This window comes from Ipomoea nil, unplaced genomic scaffold, assembly GCF_001879475.1.
Source record: "Ipomoea nil cultivar Tokyo-kokei standard unplaced genomic scaffold, Asagao_1.1 scaffold1509, whole genome shotgun sequence".
Classification (NCBI taxonomy): domain Eukaryota; kingdom Viridiplantae; phylum Streptophyta; class Magnoliopsida; order Solanales; family Convolvulaceae; genus Ipomoea; species Ipomoea nil.
Window position 1 is genome coordinate 516,746 of NW_017617937.1, and position 16,167 is coordinate 532,912.

The 16,167-nt window shown below is 38.0% G+C and overlaps 2 protein-coding genes and 1 long non-coding RNA gene across 3 annotated transcripts; 1 reads left to right on the forward strand and 2 right to left on the reverse strand.

Moving 5' to 3' along the window:
• Positions 1-487: 487 nt before the first annotated feature.
• On the reverse strand, positions 488-15,803 carry LOC109189070. Its single transcript, XR_002055536.1, has 3 exons — positions 15,720-15,803; positions 14,321-14,324; positions 488-497 (listed from the first exon to the last, which is right to left on the reverse strand). It is a non-coding gene; the product is annotated as an uncharacterized LOC109189070 (long non-coding RNA).
• LOC109189067 (cytochrome P450 85A1-like) lies at positions 2,382-6,980 on the forward strand. Its single transcript, XM_019339792.1, has 9 exons — positions 2,382-2,645; positions 2,753-3,074; positions 3,184-3,333; positions 3,921-4,166; positions 4,253-4,339; positions 4,977-5,055; positions 6,080-6,186; positions 6,281-6,405; positions 6,745-6,980. The coding sequence occupies exons 1-9, from the start codon at positions 2,452-2,454 to the stop codon at positions 6,833-6,835; spliced, it is 1,401 nt and encodes a 466-aa protein (XP_019195337.1). The 5' UTR covers positions 2,382-2,451; the 3' UTR covers positions 6,836-6,980.
• LOC109189065 (probable tRNA (guanine(26)-N(2))-dimethyltransferase 1) lies at positions 7,144-12,935 on the reverse strand. Its single transcript, XM_019339789.1, has 13 exons — positions 12,828-12,935; positions 12,472-12,746; positions 11,219-11,509; positions 11,028-11,115; positions 10,657-10,778; positions 10,335-10,474; positions 10,175-10,247; positions 9,608-9,696; positions 9,376-9,481; positions 8,341-8,553; positions 7,932-8,126; positions 7,762-7,839; positions 7,144-7,616 (listed from the first exon to the last, which is right to left on the reverse strand). The coding sequence occupies exons 2-13, from the start codon at positions 12,628-12,630 to the stop codon at positions 7,374-7,376; spliced, it is 1,797 nt and encodes a 598-aa protein (XP_019195334.1). The 5' UTR covers positions 12,631-12,746; positions 12,828-12,935; the 3' UTR covers positions 7,144-7,373.
• Positions 15,804-16,167: the final 364 nt, after the last annotated feature.

The following is a 16,167-nucleotide window of genomic DNA, read 5'->3' on the forward strand; positions in this document are numbered from 1 at the left end:
AATGCTATTGCCGGAAATCGAACCTGATTTTTTTTTTAAAGTGGAACGCGCGTGTTTAGTCAAAACGACGTCGTTTTTGCAACCATGTGCCACACGGTTACACAACATAATTTGCGTCAACAAAAATAGTGGATTTTGGCATAGCCCAATTTAGAAAGACTTGTGATTTTTTTTTTTTTTTTTTGGGTTTTCATGTAAAATGTCTTATCTCGTCATTCTTTATACTACCATTTAGTTTCACCATGTAGGCTAATCGGAGTCAATTTACGCTATCAATAAATTTATAAGCTTTAATTTGCTAGCAGCTACGTGATGCAATACTCGAATTTGGTGTTATTGTGAACACTAGTGTACAAGCATCTGGAATCCTTGATTAGTTGATTCTGATTAGTTGAGAGAGATACTACATTTTACCTTATCCACTAGTCTCTAAGAATCTTTAAGTTTGTGATTGAAGTTTGAATCTACAATATTTCTTAAAGAAACTAATTAAATTCCTTTTCACATTGTAGAAGTCATTATAACAACCACAATATAAATTTCATATAATTTAAGTTCAATTTTTTTTAGTTTTTTTAGTTTTTTTTTTTTTTTTTTTTTTTTTTTTTTTTTTTTTTTTTTTTTTTTTTTACAAAAACCATAACATGACGTTTGGTTGGAAGGACAAAATTAAGTGGACAAAGAATTGCAATTCCGTGAAGAAAAAAAAGGTGTAAATTTAAATTATATTGTTTGGTAGCTAGGCAGGAATAGAATGACTAGAAATTGAAAAGAAAAAATTAAATAAAGACTAATGTACTCTTAAATAATAATAATAATAATAATAATAATAATAATAATAATAATAATAATAATAATAATAATAATAATAATAATAATGCTGTCAAGCACCTTGTGCTCAGATGACATATAGTGATTTTTCTCATGTGTGAGATCATGAGATCGAGCCTTGTTGACTCTTTGTGCAAGAATTGTAATTCTACAAAATTACAATTTTCTCTAACTAAAATCATGGAATATAAATTCCATGGGGAAACACCCCTAAATAATAACATCAAATCAAATAAACAAAAGAGGGCAAGGTGAACAAATGACTTGACCAACGAATTTTTTTAAATATTAAACAAGGACTAGGGGTTATGATTTCCCAAGCATTTTTTTTAAACATTATTTATGAGAATCAATTGATCTTGTGTCAATAATTTCTATGATGTTATCACATTGTTGAACCGCCATATTTGAATGTGTGAAGTGATGATTGGTTTGCATGAATAGTGTAAAACTCTATGATAATTAAGTATTTTTCTTGATTATTTAAGTCAATTAAGCCATTTTTTTCTACATGAGAAGAAAAAAATGTTTAGATGGTCAAAAAGGCTATTTGATAGTGGAAACAATAGGGCCTAAGTTTTTTTGTTGTAATAGATAATTCACATCGATATACAGTTCAAACTTATTAACAAATTCATAATATAGTTCTTTTATATGCAATGAATAATCCTTGAGGCAGAGTTTAACTTATAGGTTAACTAATTCAAAATGGAGTTCTTTTGTATGCAATAAAGAGCTTTGGGACACTGTTCAAACAGTTGACAAGGTGCTCAGAGAGTTGGTGTTGGCAATAATCTTTTGTATATTATGACCAGGTTGAAACTAGAGCCGTCAAAATGGGTTTTGCTTGCTATCCCGTTTCGTTCCGTCCTCTACTTAGGTAGGGGGTGGGTTTCGAAAATATAAGTTTCTTAAAGAGCATTTTTTTTTTTGTCCGCCCCACCCCACCAGTCCGTATTGACAGCTCTAGTTGAAACACAGCTCAAACTAATTGATCATTCCAATATAGAAATAATAACTATGTTTTGCCGACAATCGTAATATGTAAGGAAAAGTATGAAATCAACTCGACCTAAAGGTATCCGAAAAAGTATGGAATCAACCAGAGGGATCTAGATAGTATCAAATATAGTCTAGCTAGCATGTACTCTGCAAAATTGAGCATAACATGTTGTACTCACACACAAAGTTAAGATCATATCACACCCAGTTCCTATTTACTACATGTACTCCCAAATCTTACTCTTTCAATTTTACTCTTTGATATGGCGTGCTTTAATAAGTTAATTTTTTTATGTGGATCTCAATACAAACGTTTACATCAAAATTTTGTGTGTAGAAGTAAAAAAATTCAAGAGTATAAAATGGGAGTAAACATGCATTTTTGTATTGCACCTATGCATAGTCTGTCCATTCCGGTCCTGGTGCCCACATGGACACCCTCCCCCCCACTGGCTCCACCACGCCATGGACCTTAGCAAAACCAGCAATCCTGAGACGTTTGACTCTCTCTCTCTATATATATCTATATAAACAAACAACAGCCAACCCCAAAGCATTTCCATTTCTCTGCAGTGAGGTGAAAAGCCTTGAAAAGCGAAAACACCATACAATAATATAATGGCGTTCTTCATGGCTATTGCTCTGCTGATTCTTGGCCTCTGCATCCTCAACACAGCTTTGCTGAAATGGAACGATGTGAAGTACAGGATGATGAAAAGCTTGCCTCCTGGAACCATGGGTTGGCCTGTTTTTGGAGAAACCACAGAGTTCTTGAAACAGGGCCCCAACTTCATGAAAAACCAGAGAGCAAGGTGACTGTCTAACTGGTTGTCTGGTTTGGTCATTTTTTGTTTGTTGGGTATTCTTGAAATTCCTGAAAGATTTAATCTTTATTGTTCTTTTAACGTTGTTGTTTCAGATATGGGTGTTTTTTCAAATCCCACATCCTGGGTTGTCCCACCATTGTTTCAATGGATCCAGAGATGAACAGATATATTCTGGGAAACGAAGCCAAAGGGCTTGTCCCTGGCTACCCACAATCCATGCTTGACATTTTGGGGAAATGCAATATCGCAGCTGTTCATGGCTCTGCTCATAAGTACATGAGAGGGGCACTCTTATCTCTCATCAGCCCTACCATGATCAGAGATCAGCTCTTGCCTAAAATTGATGAGTTCATGAGATCCTACGTCAGCACCTGGGATGGACATGTCATTGACATCCAACAAAACACCAATAAGGTTTCTACACATCATCATCATTGTTATTCATTCTTGTACTCCAAACAACAAACCTTAAACCCCCCATCCTATCCTGTTTCTTCTCTGTTCTAATCCATTTCTGCTGCAGATGGCTTTTCTGTCAGCTCTGAAGCAAATTGCTGGGATTGAATCCACCTCCATAGCTCAAGAATTCATGCCTGAGTTCTTTAACCTTGTTCTGGGGACCCTTTCCCTCCCTATAAACCTTCCCAACACAAACTATCGCCGTGGGTTTCAGGTAAAAACTGTCAAATGTTTGACAAATCAAGAATTCTCTATGTCTCGGACAACTCCAGCCAAGTTTGTCAAACCACTCTAAGTGGAAGTGTCATTGGCATTCTTGGTCCCCATGACTATAATGACACTATCAGGATTTATCCATAACTTTCAAACCGTGTAATCTCGGTCCACGACTATTGTATTTTTTGCAAAAATGGTCCTTTCATCCCGCTATTGACGGAAATTGTTTTTACTCCAATGAGAAATTGACAGAAAATGGGCCAAAAGGACTATTTTTGCAAATAAAAAATAAAAAAAAAATTAATAGTACTAGACCGAGATTGCAAGATTTGAAAGTCATGAATCAATCCTGATAATACCACTATAGTCCTGAGACCAAAAGTGCGAAAAACTCAACCAGTGAGCTATGAACAACTTAGGGGTGTTTAACCTTTGTGGTATTTTGCTGGCTCAAGTTACAAAACGATGTTTACTGGGTGCACACCATCAAACGATGGTTGTGGGTTTCTCTCGTCACCCAAAAATAAGAATTATCTGTGTCTGTTTGTCTGCCCAGATATTAATCACCACTGTTGTGTGTGACAGGCAAGGAAGAACATTGTGTGCTTACTGAAAAAACTCATAGAAGAGAGGAGAGCTTCAGGGGAAAAACAACAAGACATGCTGGGATTCTTGATGAATGAAGATGAAAACCGATATAAACTAACGGATGATGAAATGGTTGATCTCATCATAACAATCTTGTACTCTGGGTACGAGACTGTTTCCACCACTTGTATGATGGCTGTAAAGTACCTCCATGATCATCCTAGAGCTCTAGAAGAGCTAAGGGTAGGCCTAAAAACGCAGTCTTTTAGCAGATGATTACATAAATTTGATCAATTTTAGTTTGTCTGATTCAATGCAAAATTCTGCAGAAAGAGCATATGGAGATCAGAGCAAAGAAGGGTCAGAATGATCCCATCAACTACAATGACTACAAATCCATGCGATTCACACGTGCTGTAAGTATAAACATGAATCAAATGGACAACCTAGTCAAGTTGGTCAGACCGCTAACTTAGTAACCCCAAGATTACAAGTTTCGACTTTTTTGTCCTTTTATCCGCCTCTGCCCAATAATTCTCCCTATGTTCTGACTTTCTTGGCCCTACAATTCCCCTTAAGTTCAGACTTTCTAGGCCCTTTATCAGCCTCCGCCAGGTAAATCCCTTCTAAGGGACTTATACACCTCGGGAAACTGGTCGAGATAGATGACAGCACCTTTTTCCCATATTCCTTACTGGGAGGAAAGCTTTGACTCGAAACGCTCTGATACACTTATTAAATCAAGCCCTTAAGAATGTGCAACTTTATTTCTTTATAGACTGTCATCACATTTTTTAGAGACAGTATATTGGATTTGACCTATTAAAGTCATCCCCCAAAAATCTCCCTAGCCACCAATTGATTAATTGACCTCCACCCACCACTTTGCCTCTTTGTGATCTTTTGCTGGTCAGATCACAAAACAGGTTTATACAGTACTCACTTTCAGATAGTGATTGAGGTTTCCTTCAGTCACTTATATATATATAAACCATGAATTAAACACAAATTTAATGTAGGAAAAGAACATCCTAGTAATTCAGGTGTTTGCAGGTGATCTTTGAGACATCTCGGCTGGCAACAATAGTGAATGGGGTGCTGAGGAAGACAACTCGGGATATGGAACTCAATGGTGCGTATGATTTCTGCACATTACAGACTGCAATCTTTTAAGTTATTTATTGGAGGGAGGGCCATGGTTTCTGACTTTATGGTGACAAATTTCTTTGTAGTGAATATAAATATGGGGCATAGGATATATAGTATATGATATGATGTGATTATGATGATGATGATGATAATGGGGATGCAGTTTAGAATGTAGAGATGATCCCCCACAATGAACCATCTGCTGTCAATTATCCACATGGCATACCTACCATTCCAGCCTAGATGTCACATTCATCACCTATCTCTTGCCAAAATCAAATTATTCTATCTGTAGTTTGGGAAAAGAGATGGGAAAGCTCAACTCACTCTCCCCCCTTGTCCCCTTGTGTCTTTCTGTCCAAAAGTTGAGACCCCCCACCCCCCTCAAGTGTGTGAGGGTCATAATAAAACCACATATTCGATATAGTTAAATTAATTGACCAATCAAAAAATTAATAGCTCTATTTTATTGGCAGTTGTAAAATGCAGAGTTTGGGAAACATTTTGGAAACCCTAGACGGACTCTAGGGTAAGAGTAAACACTTTGGGAACCTAGGAACTTGGAAATCGACCTACGATAGGCATTTTATCGTAGGTACTCATGTACGAGCACTTTGTGAACTTGTAGTCAGACTCTGGAACAATGACCTTGTTTTGGAGACTGGTGTACAAGTACTTCGAGAACCTATAGACTGGCCTACGTTAGGGGTCTTATTGTGGGCACTCAATTATAGGCTCTTTGAAAACTTATAAACTAACTTTGGGGCAGGGGACTTGTTATGGACACCGATGTACAAGCACTTTGAGAACTTGTAAACCGACTTTAGAAAAAGGGCAGTGGGACCTTTGGGGTTGGTTTGATGATAAAACCACACCCAACCTAATAATAGTTATGTGTGCAAGAAAGGAAAAACACAAAAAAGTGGGACAAAACCAAACAATTGTGTATAGCTCCCACATGAGCCATCCTGCTTTTCCTAAAGCATTTTATATTGTTTTTGTTGCAGGTTATATTATACCAAAAGGATGGAGAATATATGTGTATACAAGAGAGGTTAATTATGATCCAAGACTCTACCCTGATCCATATTCTTTCAATCCATGGAGATGGCTGGTTAGTACTGTTGTCTGGAAAGCTCAGAGTTTGATCAAACCAATAAAAATAATTATGCATCAAACTAATTACAGTTTTGTGGTGGTAAATGCAGGATAAAGGCTTAGAGAACCAAAATAACTTTCTGGTTTTTGGAGGAGGCACTAGGCAGTGTCCTGGAAAGGAACTTGGAATTGCAGAAATCTCAACATTCCTTCACTATTTTGTAACTAGATACAGGTTGCCCAACAAACAAATTTTCGTTAGAATTAATGACCATTTTGATCCATTGACTATGCTGCCTTGACTATTAATTTTGACCAATTAATTTCTCAATTATTAATTTCGTAACTGATTTGGTCCTCCGTAATTACCAAATTGGTCCTCAACCAGTTTGACGGAGGATCAAATCAGTTATGAAATCAATAATTGAGGATTTAATTGGTCAAAATTAATAGTTGATGGATTTGATAATTACGGCATAGTTGAGGGACGAGAACGGTCATTAATTCTTTTCGTTATTATAAATGGTTTTATTTATAATTGGTTTTATTTATAATTATTGGTTGTGGAATGCAGATGGGAAGAAGTGGGGGGAGAGAAGCTGATAAAGTTTCCAAGAGTTGAAGCACCAAATGGGCTACACATCAGAGTTTCATCCTACTATTAACCATCACTCAATAAATGTACAGCACAAAATTGGCATTTTTTTTTTAAAAAAAAAAAATGGAAGAGCCAACATAGATTTTCCAGCTAACACAACTACAAATTTGTAACCCATTTTTGCAGGAAATCCATTCTGTTATTCTACCAAATTTCCCATTTCAAATTTCTATTGTGTCAAAATAATCCTCATTAGCAAAAACTCGATCACCAATTTCATAAAGTAGTGCCGTTGTCAAAAATTAAATCAAGTCCCCCACATGACAAACGGCAAGTGTGATGATTTGTAACTTACTAGGAGAGGAAGAAACATGATTTTACAGCAACTCACCAACTGTAACCTACTAAAACAAACAAATTTTAACCTTCCTCCTGGATTCAAAAATTTCGACAAGTAGAGGTTTCTGATCTTTGCATATTTCATAGTAATGGGAGTGGGATGGTTCCCCCTCCATGAGGAAACACACAAGATTAAAAACATTCATCAAAATTAAAGCCAATTTGGCAAAGCTACGAGGATGTTTAGGTGGCGGCAGGTTCCTTGTTTATGAATCTGGGGTGGCGGCATCTTCTGTCTTCTTACGCTTGCTTGCAGATTCTTCACCGTCTTCGTGGTTGCTAAATCCATTCACTGCCTCTTGACCCAAAATCGACACGTGTTTGCTGGTTATCTGGCGTCCTGCCCTAAGTTTTGGACCCCAGTGCCGTTCAGGATTGGGAAGGAAACGCGCAACCTTCTTGGCCTGTACCTTGTTCACTGATGCCGCCGCTGCTCGTGCAAAATTCGCCTGGAAAGAAGAAACAAAATCGATGATATCAAGATCAAGAAAGCTCAAATTTTTAGCACGAAACTGAATAACTTCATTGGATAGAACAGAGATACAGATAGATGTGCGATCGTAACCAAATTTATAGCGAGGAGTCAAAAAGCACCTGCAGAACAGGTTCCTTAGCCAGAATTATGCTTCCAGATTGATCAGGTGGTTGAGCTTTCACAGGATGATTTTTTACCTAGATAGAAAATTTCCCCGAAAAGGTTGATATTACATTTTTTAATGTCTTTCCTCGTTGTAAAGCAGGCAAGAGCGTTATTTTACACATACCCAGCATCGCATGATATCCCAAATAACCTCCATTGGTGCATCTGTTTTCAGCCCCAGAGGATTCGCGTGAGTTCCTGATACACGATATCCCGCATTGATAACAGCAGATCGGAATATAATTGCCGATGGAGGGGTGCATTTGAGTGTTGAACAGAGGCTGTGCAAACTCAGAAACAGAGGAACATCGGGTAATTCCTGCAAAGATGCACATTCTGATAATAAGAAACCGATACACAGACAAAACAACCAAGGACCCATAGGGGGAACCTTAATGAAACTGAAACTCAAGTTCATTAGATGTTAATGAGCTGGGAAAATAGAAAGTTTAGGTTTGTAGTCCCCGACTCTCGCTGTACATTTTTCGTCATCAACAAACACACATTTCTTTGAAAATGACGGAGAAGCTTACCTCTGAAATTGTTGTCAGCACAGCACAGATTTTGTCGTAAGCAGGATAGCGCTCCTTCATTGATTTTACGTCAGCAAGAATATCGGCTACCCACTCATGATCATGAATAGGAGCAGACCATATCGGTCCACCCATGTTGAATTTCTTACCACAATCACTGCACTCTTGTGCAACGGCAGGACCAAACCCAGGAAGATATCTCACACTGTTGCCCTGGGAAGAGTTGCCAGACAATAACATGACGTTCGGTTCAAAGAATAAAAATAAAGGGAATAGAATAGAATTCCAGCAGGAATACTATTATACTGTTTGGTTCATAAAAGGAATAAACATGTGATTATATGAGGAATCATAATCTTGTGTTTGGTTATGAAATATACCTATTAAATATATATATATATATATATATATATATATATATATATATAGAAGAGGTCCCTCGTCTTTGGTGGCGATTCCAAATTTACTCCCAGACTATTGTTTTTGCCATTTAACATCCCATACTATTATTTTTTGTACACTTTTAGTCCTTCTCATGACTTTTCCTATTTTTAGGAAGGGCATTTTTGTCTCTTCATATTTTTCTTAGTTCACCCGGTTGAAAAATATAGTTACTAAAAATCAGAGGTTACCTAAAGTTCTTAACCAATTAAACCGGTTGAAATCATAAAAATATGAAAAGACAAAAATGCCCTTACTAAAAATAGGAAAAGTCATGAGAATGACTAAAAGTGTCCAAAAAATAGTCTATAATGTTAAATGGCAAAAAACGATAGTCGACTAAATTTGGAATTGACATCAAAGACAAGGGACCTCAGGTGGAATTAACTCTATATATATATATATATGTATATATATATATATATATATATATACACACACACACACTGTAGACGAACTGGATTTCTCATTCGTGCATAGAATGTGTATAGAATGTGAAATTGAAAAAAAAAAAAAAAACATAACTTAAAGATGGTGGAAGCAGAGAAATTAAATGTTCATGTCAGCTTTTTTTAGCCAAAATTAAAGACATACCTTTGACACAGTCCTCCCAATTGGCTGAAGATGAAATGAATCACAACCAATACATTGATACGCGTACGAAAGATTTAAAGGAGTGTTCTTCATCGCACTAGCAGAACTGCAACAATTATTCGAAAGCGCAGACCTCAAGAACTGATTGAAACAATGAAGATATAATAACTGATGACCTAAATGATAGTTTGATAGGGGCATCCTTCGATGAGAGAGAGGAAGAGATACTTACGTAAATATGCGGACAAAGACACGTATATAAAAATCCATCTGAACTGACAATATGGGAACAATGTATCTTTTATATCGATTTGCATGGCTCTGAAATAAAAAACTTAAAGATGAGAATGTACAACAACGAAACTGAACTCAGTTTTTAACTAAATTAAAAGAGGGGAGGGGGGAGTACTTAACATAAAATTAAGCTAGCAAATGACAGTTTCTTCCTGTCTCCCATAGTAACTTAACCACTCTAAATGAACTAATCAAAGTAAACTTTCAATCCAACCAGCTTGGTTGGCGTGAGTGGCCGTGCACTCTCGTCCCTTAAGAGAGGTCGGGAATTCGAACCCCCTCTCATGGAAAAAACCAATCTGGCCAGCACTCTGCCCCTTAATTGGGCCGGGCCGGTGCGAACAATGATTGGTCTGAGTATGGTACGGGCTTAAAGGTGCATTCTACAATTAGGGTCTGCTCAGGACACCTCGTGGTCTGACCAAAAAAAGTAAAACTTTCAATCCATAATTCCATAGAGCAATGTAATACATAAGCATTTTCTCCAATTAAAACAGATAAATACCTCAATACAGGAAAGAAGCATCCTCAACGCCATTTCATGACAATATTTTCCTTTCAACGGATAGGAGCCATATCTGATTGCAGAGGTGCAGCCAAGTAAGTCCACGTTTAACTATCAAAAGAAGAATTACAGTATAGAACTAAACGCTCATAAACCTTACTTGGAATAGCAAACCTCTCCATATCCTCCACAGAGCACTGGCATATCAGTTGCAGTACACATTAATACTCCTCCATCAGCAACAGATTGAACAGCAGAGTCCAGGAAAACAGAAGGCGAACCATATGGATCAAGATCGACCTGAGACAATAACCAAGCAAAAACATTAGCTTGTTTGGGAAGTCAGTATGAAGCACGTTTAGTGGATAATCAGATATGTTTGATTAATGAAACCTTGTCACTACAAAGAAATAGTATTCAGATCCCTCCTCAAAACCGAATATCAGAAAAAGGGTAAAGCATTCTCACTTATATAATCATACCACATCAAATTCTTTCGGGTGGGTGATCATATATACTCGAGCATCAGCAAGGTGAGATTCCACCTTTGTGACCGCTACAGAACCATTGAACTTTATATTTCTTTGGCAAGCTTCAACAGAGGCTGCAAAGAGGAAAATCATTTCATGTCACACCAAAAGGTGAAGCAGCAACATAGAATTTGAAGGCCTTTGTTAATCAAATTTGTGCATACATATATAAATGAATAAGCCTACAAATATATGGAAGCCTTATCCTCACTAATTCCACTATCAGCATGATAGCATCTAAGGTTTATCTATTTAAGTAATAGGGTCAACAGTACCACCTCGATCTTTTACATCAAACCCAGAGTGCTAGAAGGATCATTTACCTTTATCATTGTCCAAGGCCACAACTTGACCAACCTCTTCAACTTCACGTGCATATCTTAAAGCCCTCAAACCAGAAGCTGATAAAGCCTGTGTAGTATCAATGAATAATGAAATAGAACAGTGCTTTAAGTTTGCTCTTCCTATAGAAAAGATGAAACTACAAAAAGTAACACAAAACAACATAAGAAACCTCAAGAACTCGAGGTGGTTTCAATTCTCTGCCTTTTCCTCCTAGATTATTATTTAGTTCTTCTGAAATGCTACACGGTTCATCTTGAGATGTCTCTTCTGAGACTTCACACCCATCATTAGGTTTTCCATCATGTTGATCAGTATCAACTGGAGATTCTGTCTTAGCACCAGACTCATCTGTAACCTTTGAGGCTGCCTTTGTTCGTCTCGCCAGAAATGCTTCATGCTCTTGCTTCCGTTTTGATATAAATGTCCTCAGAACAGCAATAGACATATCTCTGTTATTAACCTGAGTTCAAGATTTGAATTGTGAAATTTATTTACTTCATAACCCATGATTCATGAAGATAAATATAAAGGCATATATTCCTGTCACCCTAGAAGAAGCACAAGACACAAATAACGAAACACGCCCATACATACAGTTCAAATAAGATTGTAAGGGCTACAGAATTCTGTAACTCCACATCCTGATTCCAGTTATAACCTGCTAAGAAGCACATGCTCCCTTCCACCAGTAAAAGATTGCACATTTGCCCAAAGCCAAGAAAATAAGCTGGGCTAGTAAATAATCAAAGAATGCCAAAAAAAAAAAATTGTGGTCAGATCATGAGGTGTCCTGATGAGTCCCTAACTGTAGGAGGCAGCTTTAAGCTTGTATACTCAGACTAATCTTCATTCACACCGGGCCGGCCCAATTAAGGGGCAAAGTGCTGGTCAGATTAGTTTTTCTATACGAGATGGGGTTCGAACTCCGACCTCTCATAAGGGATGAGAGTGCACGGCCACTCACGCCAACCAAGCTGGTTAAGGAATGCCAAAATTTGACTGGCAAAGATTTATAACAATGGTGTCCCGTATTTTACGCCCATCAGCTGCACCACATAATCCCCCTATAGGGGTAAGCATTAACTACCCTATAAATCCATTCCAGCTCAAGAAGATGAAAATCAACCAAAACCTTAACAAGCCAAGTCTAAGGGGAAGGGGTTGTCTAAACTTTCTATGTCTAACTTTCAAGTTTCAATTAACAAAAAAATAATAATATATAACATTCTCAACAACCCAATTCTCATTTTTCAAAATTTACTTTTACACATGCTTGGTGAATGTTTCACAGCTATGCTGGATTTAACTTTTGACCAGAGTAGCACATCATGCCAAGCACTTGAACTAATAACACAATCACATAAACAGTCATTAGAAGGAAAATGGAATAACGTTATATTTACTTAGGGGGTGAAAAGAAACCTGTGCTTTGTTGTAAAAGACTTCATTTTTGGCGTGCATGAGAATCTCAGCCTCCCCTTCTTTTATAATCTTAAAATCATCGACATTAAACGACGCTGTATTGTTTGCTTCCTGCTGCTTTTTCTCTTCGTCCACTGTTTCTTCATGGCCTCCTCCCATATCGCCTGTTTGATGGGCTTGTCTAGGTCCTGGGTTATTCGCGGCGGATGGCTATGGCTAAAGAAGCTTTTCTTGCTCTTAATGGTGTTTCCAGGCGGCGTTTGTTTTCAGGATTTCTGAAAATACAAAATGCATGAAGCTCGAAGGGCTTTCACAGGTACCCCCCAAAGTACAATAATGGAGCAAAAAAACGTTACCTGCATTGTTGTGTCTCCGTCCCACTGAAATTGAAGCATGTGGAATTCAGTGCAAAATCCGACCCGGGTAAATCTTTGCTCATTCAAACATGAGATTGATTATTAAACCCTAGCCACTTTTAGCAGTTGTAGGGATAACTCCACTTGGACCCATTACACTTTAGACAATTATGATTGAATCCTCTATAATTTCATTAATTATACTTTTATCATTCAATAGTTTTATCATTAAATTTTTGAGTTTTTTTACACTTTTGGTCCCACGACTATACTGGCACTATCAGAATTGATCCACGACTTTCAAATCTTGCAATTTTAGTTCACAATTATTGTTTTTTTGGCAAAAATGGTCCTGTAAACACAAAAATGTAAACTTTGTCTACATTCACAAAACCTGTTGTGTACAGCGTGTGTATAATTCAATGTGCAGGTACAAAATCTCTGTGTAGTCCTCTGATTCTTCACTAACGTTGTCTTCTGAAGTGCCTCCGGGATTCAAATAGCGTAGCCTCCGTGATTCAAATGGCGCGTGCCTCCGGGATTCAAACAGCGTAGCTTCCGGGATTCAAGTGGCGTGGCTTCCAACAACGAGCGTCAAGAATTTAGAAATAATCGACCATGCAATGGATTCAAATTGCCTGCAAAATCAACAAAAAATGCGTTCAAGTCTTCAAGCGTTCTTCAATGCCGTTATCTATTGAAGTGCCTCCAGGATTCAAATAGCGTAGCCTCCGGGATTCAAGTGGCGCGTGCCTCCGGAATTTAAACGGCGTAGCTTCCGGGATTCAAACGACGTGATCTCCAACAACAAACGTCAAGCTCCGAAGCAATCAACTAAAAAGGCTTCAAGATCTTTAAAACCTGCAAAAAATGCCTTCAATGCCTTTAATTCTTCAAGATCTTCAAATGCCTTCAAAAGATCTCTCAAATCTTCAAGCCTTCAAGTTGTCAAACGTTCTTCAATGCCTTCAAGCTCTCAAATCTTCAAGTTGTTCTCAATGTATTTAAGGTGTGATTGAAGAATGGAATTGAGGCCCTATTTATAGTGAAGTTTGTAACTAAAATCCCTCAACAAATTCCACTAATATTTATTTAATTAAATTAATTAATTATCTACTAAAATGAACCTTGCCAAAATCAAGTCTAGGTTCATTATTCTATCATCTAATTCAAATTCAAATTAAATTATAATTATCTAATTCAAATATAATAAAATCATATTATATTTAAATTATAATTATAATTATAATTATAATTCAATTATGAGATGGGCTTGGACCAATTAATTAATTAATTCAATAGCCCAAATCAAATTTACTTGGACTAATTAAATTAATTTAATTATCATAGCCCAATTAATTAAATTGGACTAATGATCAACCCTGAAATTGGGCTCGATAATGATTTAATCGGTCCACTTGTCGGCTTCAAATTTTCTGTGTCTACAAATTGCCCCCTCGAGACTTTCTTGGACATTCCACTTGAGAGCATACAGTGCTTGAAAGTATGTAGTGCATGGAAGTCTCGAAACTATAAGGTCATTTCAACTCGTGCCACGGAGCCTTATGGGATATGAGGCAATTTCGACTCGTGCCGGGAGTCTTGAAGTAATATGAGCGTTTTCAATTCACATAGAGGAAACTTGCAGAATATTTCCCCCGTCACATATTGTGGTATAATGTGTTGAGGCACATTCTTCTCTAGCATATGGGTTGATTTGAGGAATTTTCATCTTCATTCCTTGGTTAGTTGGAGTAATATGGAACCACTTCGGCACGTAATCCGCCAGTGTGATCGGAACTCGTGTTTTCATATGGTGGCCGCAAGCTCTCCCATCAATAGAGCCCTTTAACATTCTCTTCTTGACCCACCTTTTCATAACTTGCTTAGATGGTCGTGTCGCATCATCAACGTGGTGTTGTTTAGCATGCTTAATATCATGCCGAGTATCATACTCGGGTTTGGTATCATAAGACTTGATGTTAAGAGAGAATAGACACTTGTGTCATTTTCTATTTCCCTTCACATCGTTCCTCTCAATGAGTAGCGAAGTAGATTTACCGCATGAGATGGAAACTTGATTAGCACTTGATGTGGCATCTGCAAGTTCAATTCTCCCATCTCGAGCTAACTCCATTACTTTATCCTTAAAGACAAAGCAATTTTTAATTGGATGTCCGACAAGTCTGTGATACTTACAATAACTCGGATCATCCACCATTGATGCCTCGTGTGGTCACCTCATTTCTGGCAAATCAACGAGACTGTGTTTCAATAGCTCATCAAACATATGTGGAACATCAGAATCCAAGAATGGATACTACTTGTTTTGTCTTTCCCTGAAAGAAAGCCTTCTACTACCATGTAATGATCTAGAAGCATCCTTAGACTCACCAGTAACTTTAGTGAATATCCTAGCTGGTTGAATATTCACATGCATAGCATCCATGCTTTCATATTTCTTAAAGGCTTTGCCGCCATTTTCAACGTCATCCTGACTCTTGCCCCCATTGTAGAAGCTTTGAATGGGTATGTTCTGTCCACCATTAGCTGTTATGCTTAACTCCATATCGTGGGCGCGACTAGATAATTCCTCAAAAGTCTTAGGCTTGAGCCCTTGGAGGATGTAGGAGAGCTCGAAGTGCATGCCTTGGATGCACATTTCAATCGCGGAGCTCTGTGATATCTTTTCCTTGCAATTCAAGCATAACTCCCCCCATCTTTCAATGTAAGCTGTCGAGCTTTCACCATTCCTTTGGCGAGTGGTGGTGAGTTCTAAAAAGCTAACGGTTCTTCTTGTGCTGTAGAAGCGGGTCAAGAACTCGCGCTCCATGTCATGCCAGCTATCAATGCAGCTAGGCTCCAAGTCAGTGTACCAATTGAAGGCAGTACCCTTCAAAGAGCGGACGAACTGCTTGACAAGAAGATCTCCATACGTCCCAGCGTCGTTGCATGTTTCCACGAAGTGGGCGATGTGTTGTCTTGGATTGCCTTTCCCATCGAATTGTTGAAATGATGGAGGTTGATATCCAATGGGCATCTTCAAATCCTCTATCCTTTGGGTGTAAGGCTTGGTGTAAGTGTATGAAGGTTTTTCCTCCTCGAGCTTTCCTTTGATAGCTCCCATGATGAACTCGTTAAGCCGATCTACAGGTATCATGCCCCCTGTGACTGGAATGCTCCTGTCCGAACTTGGTATGTGCGAAGTTGATTCCTCGTGCACTGTAGTTCGCCCAATGAAAGTTGGTGAGTGCGAGGCATCTTCTCCTTGAACCTCAGGTTGTTTCCCAGGAGCCCGGCTAGTTTCACCATTCCTTGTGCTCTCGACCTTTTCAGCTAA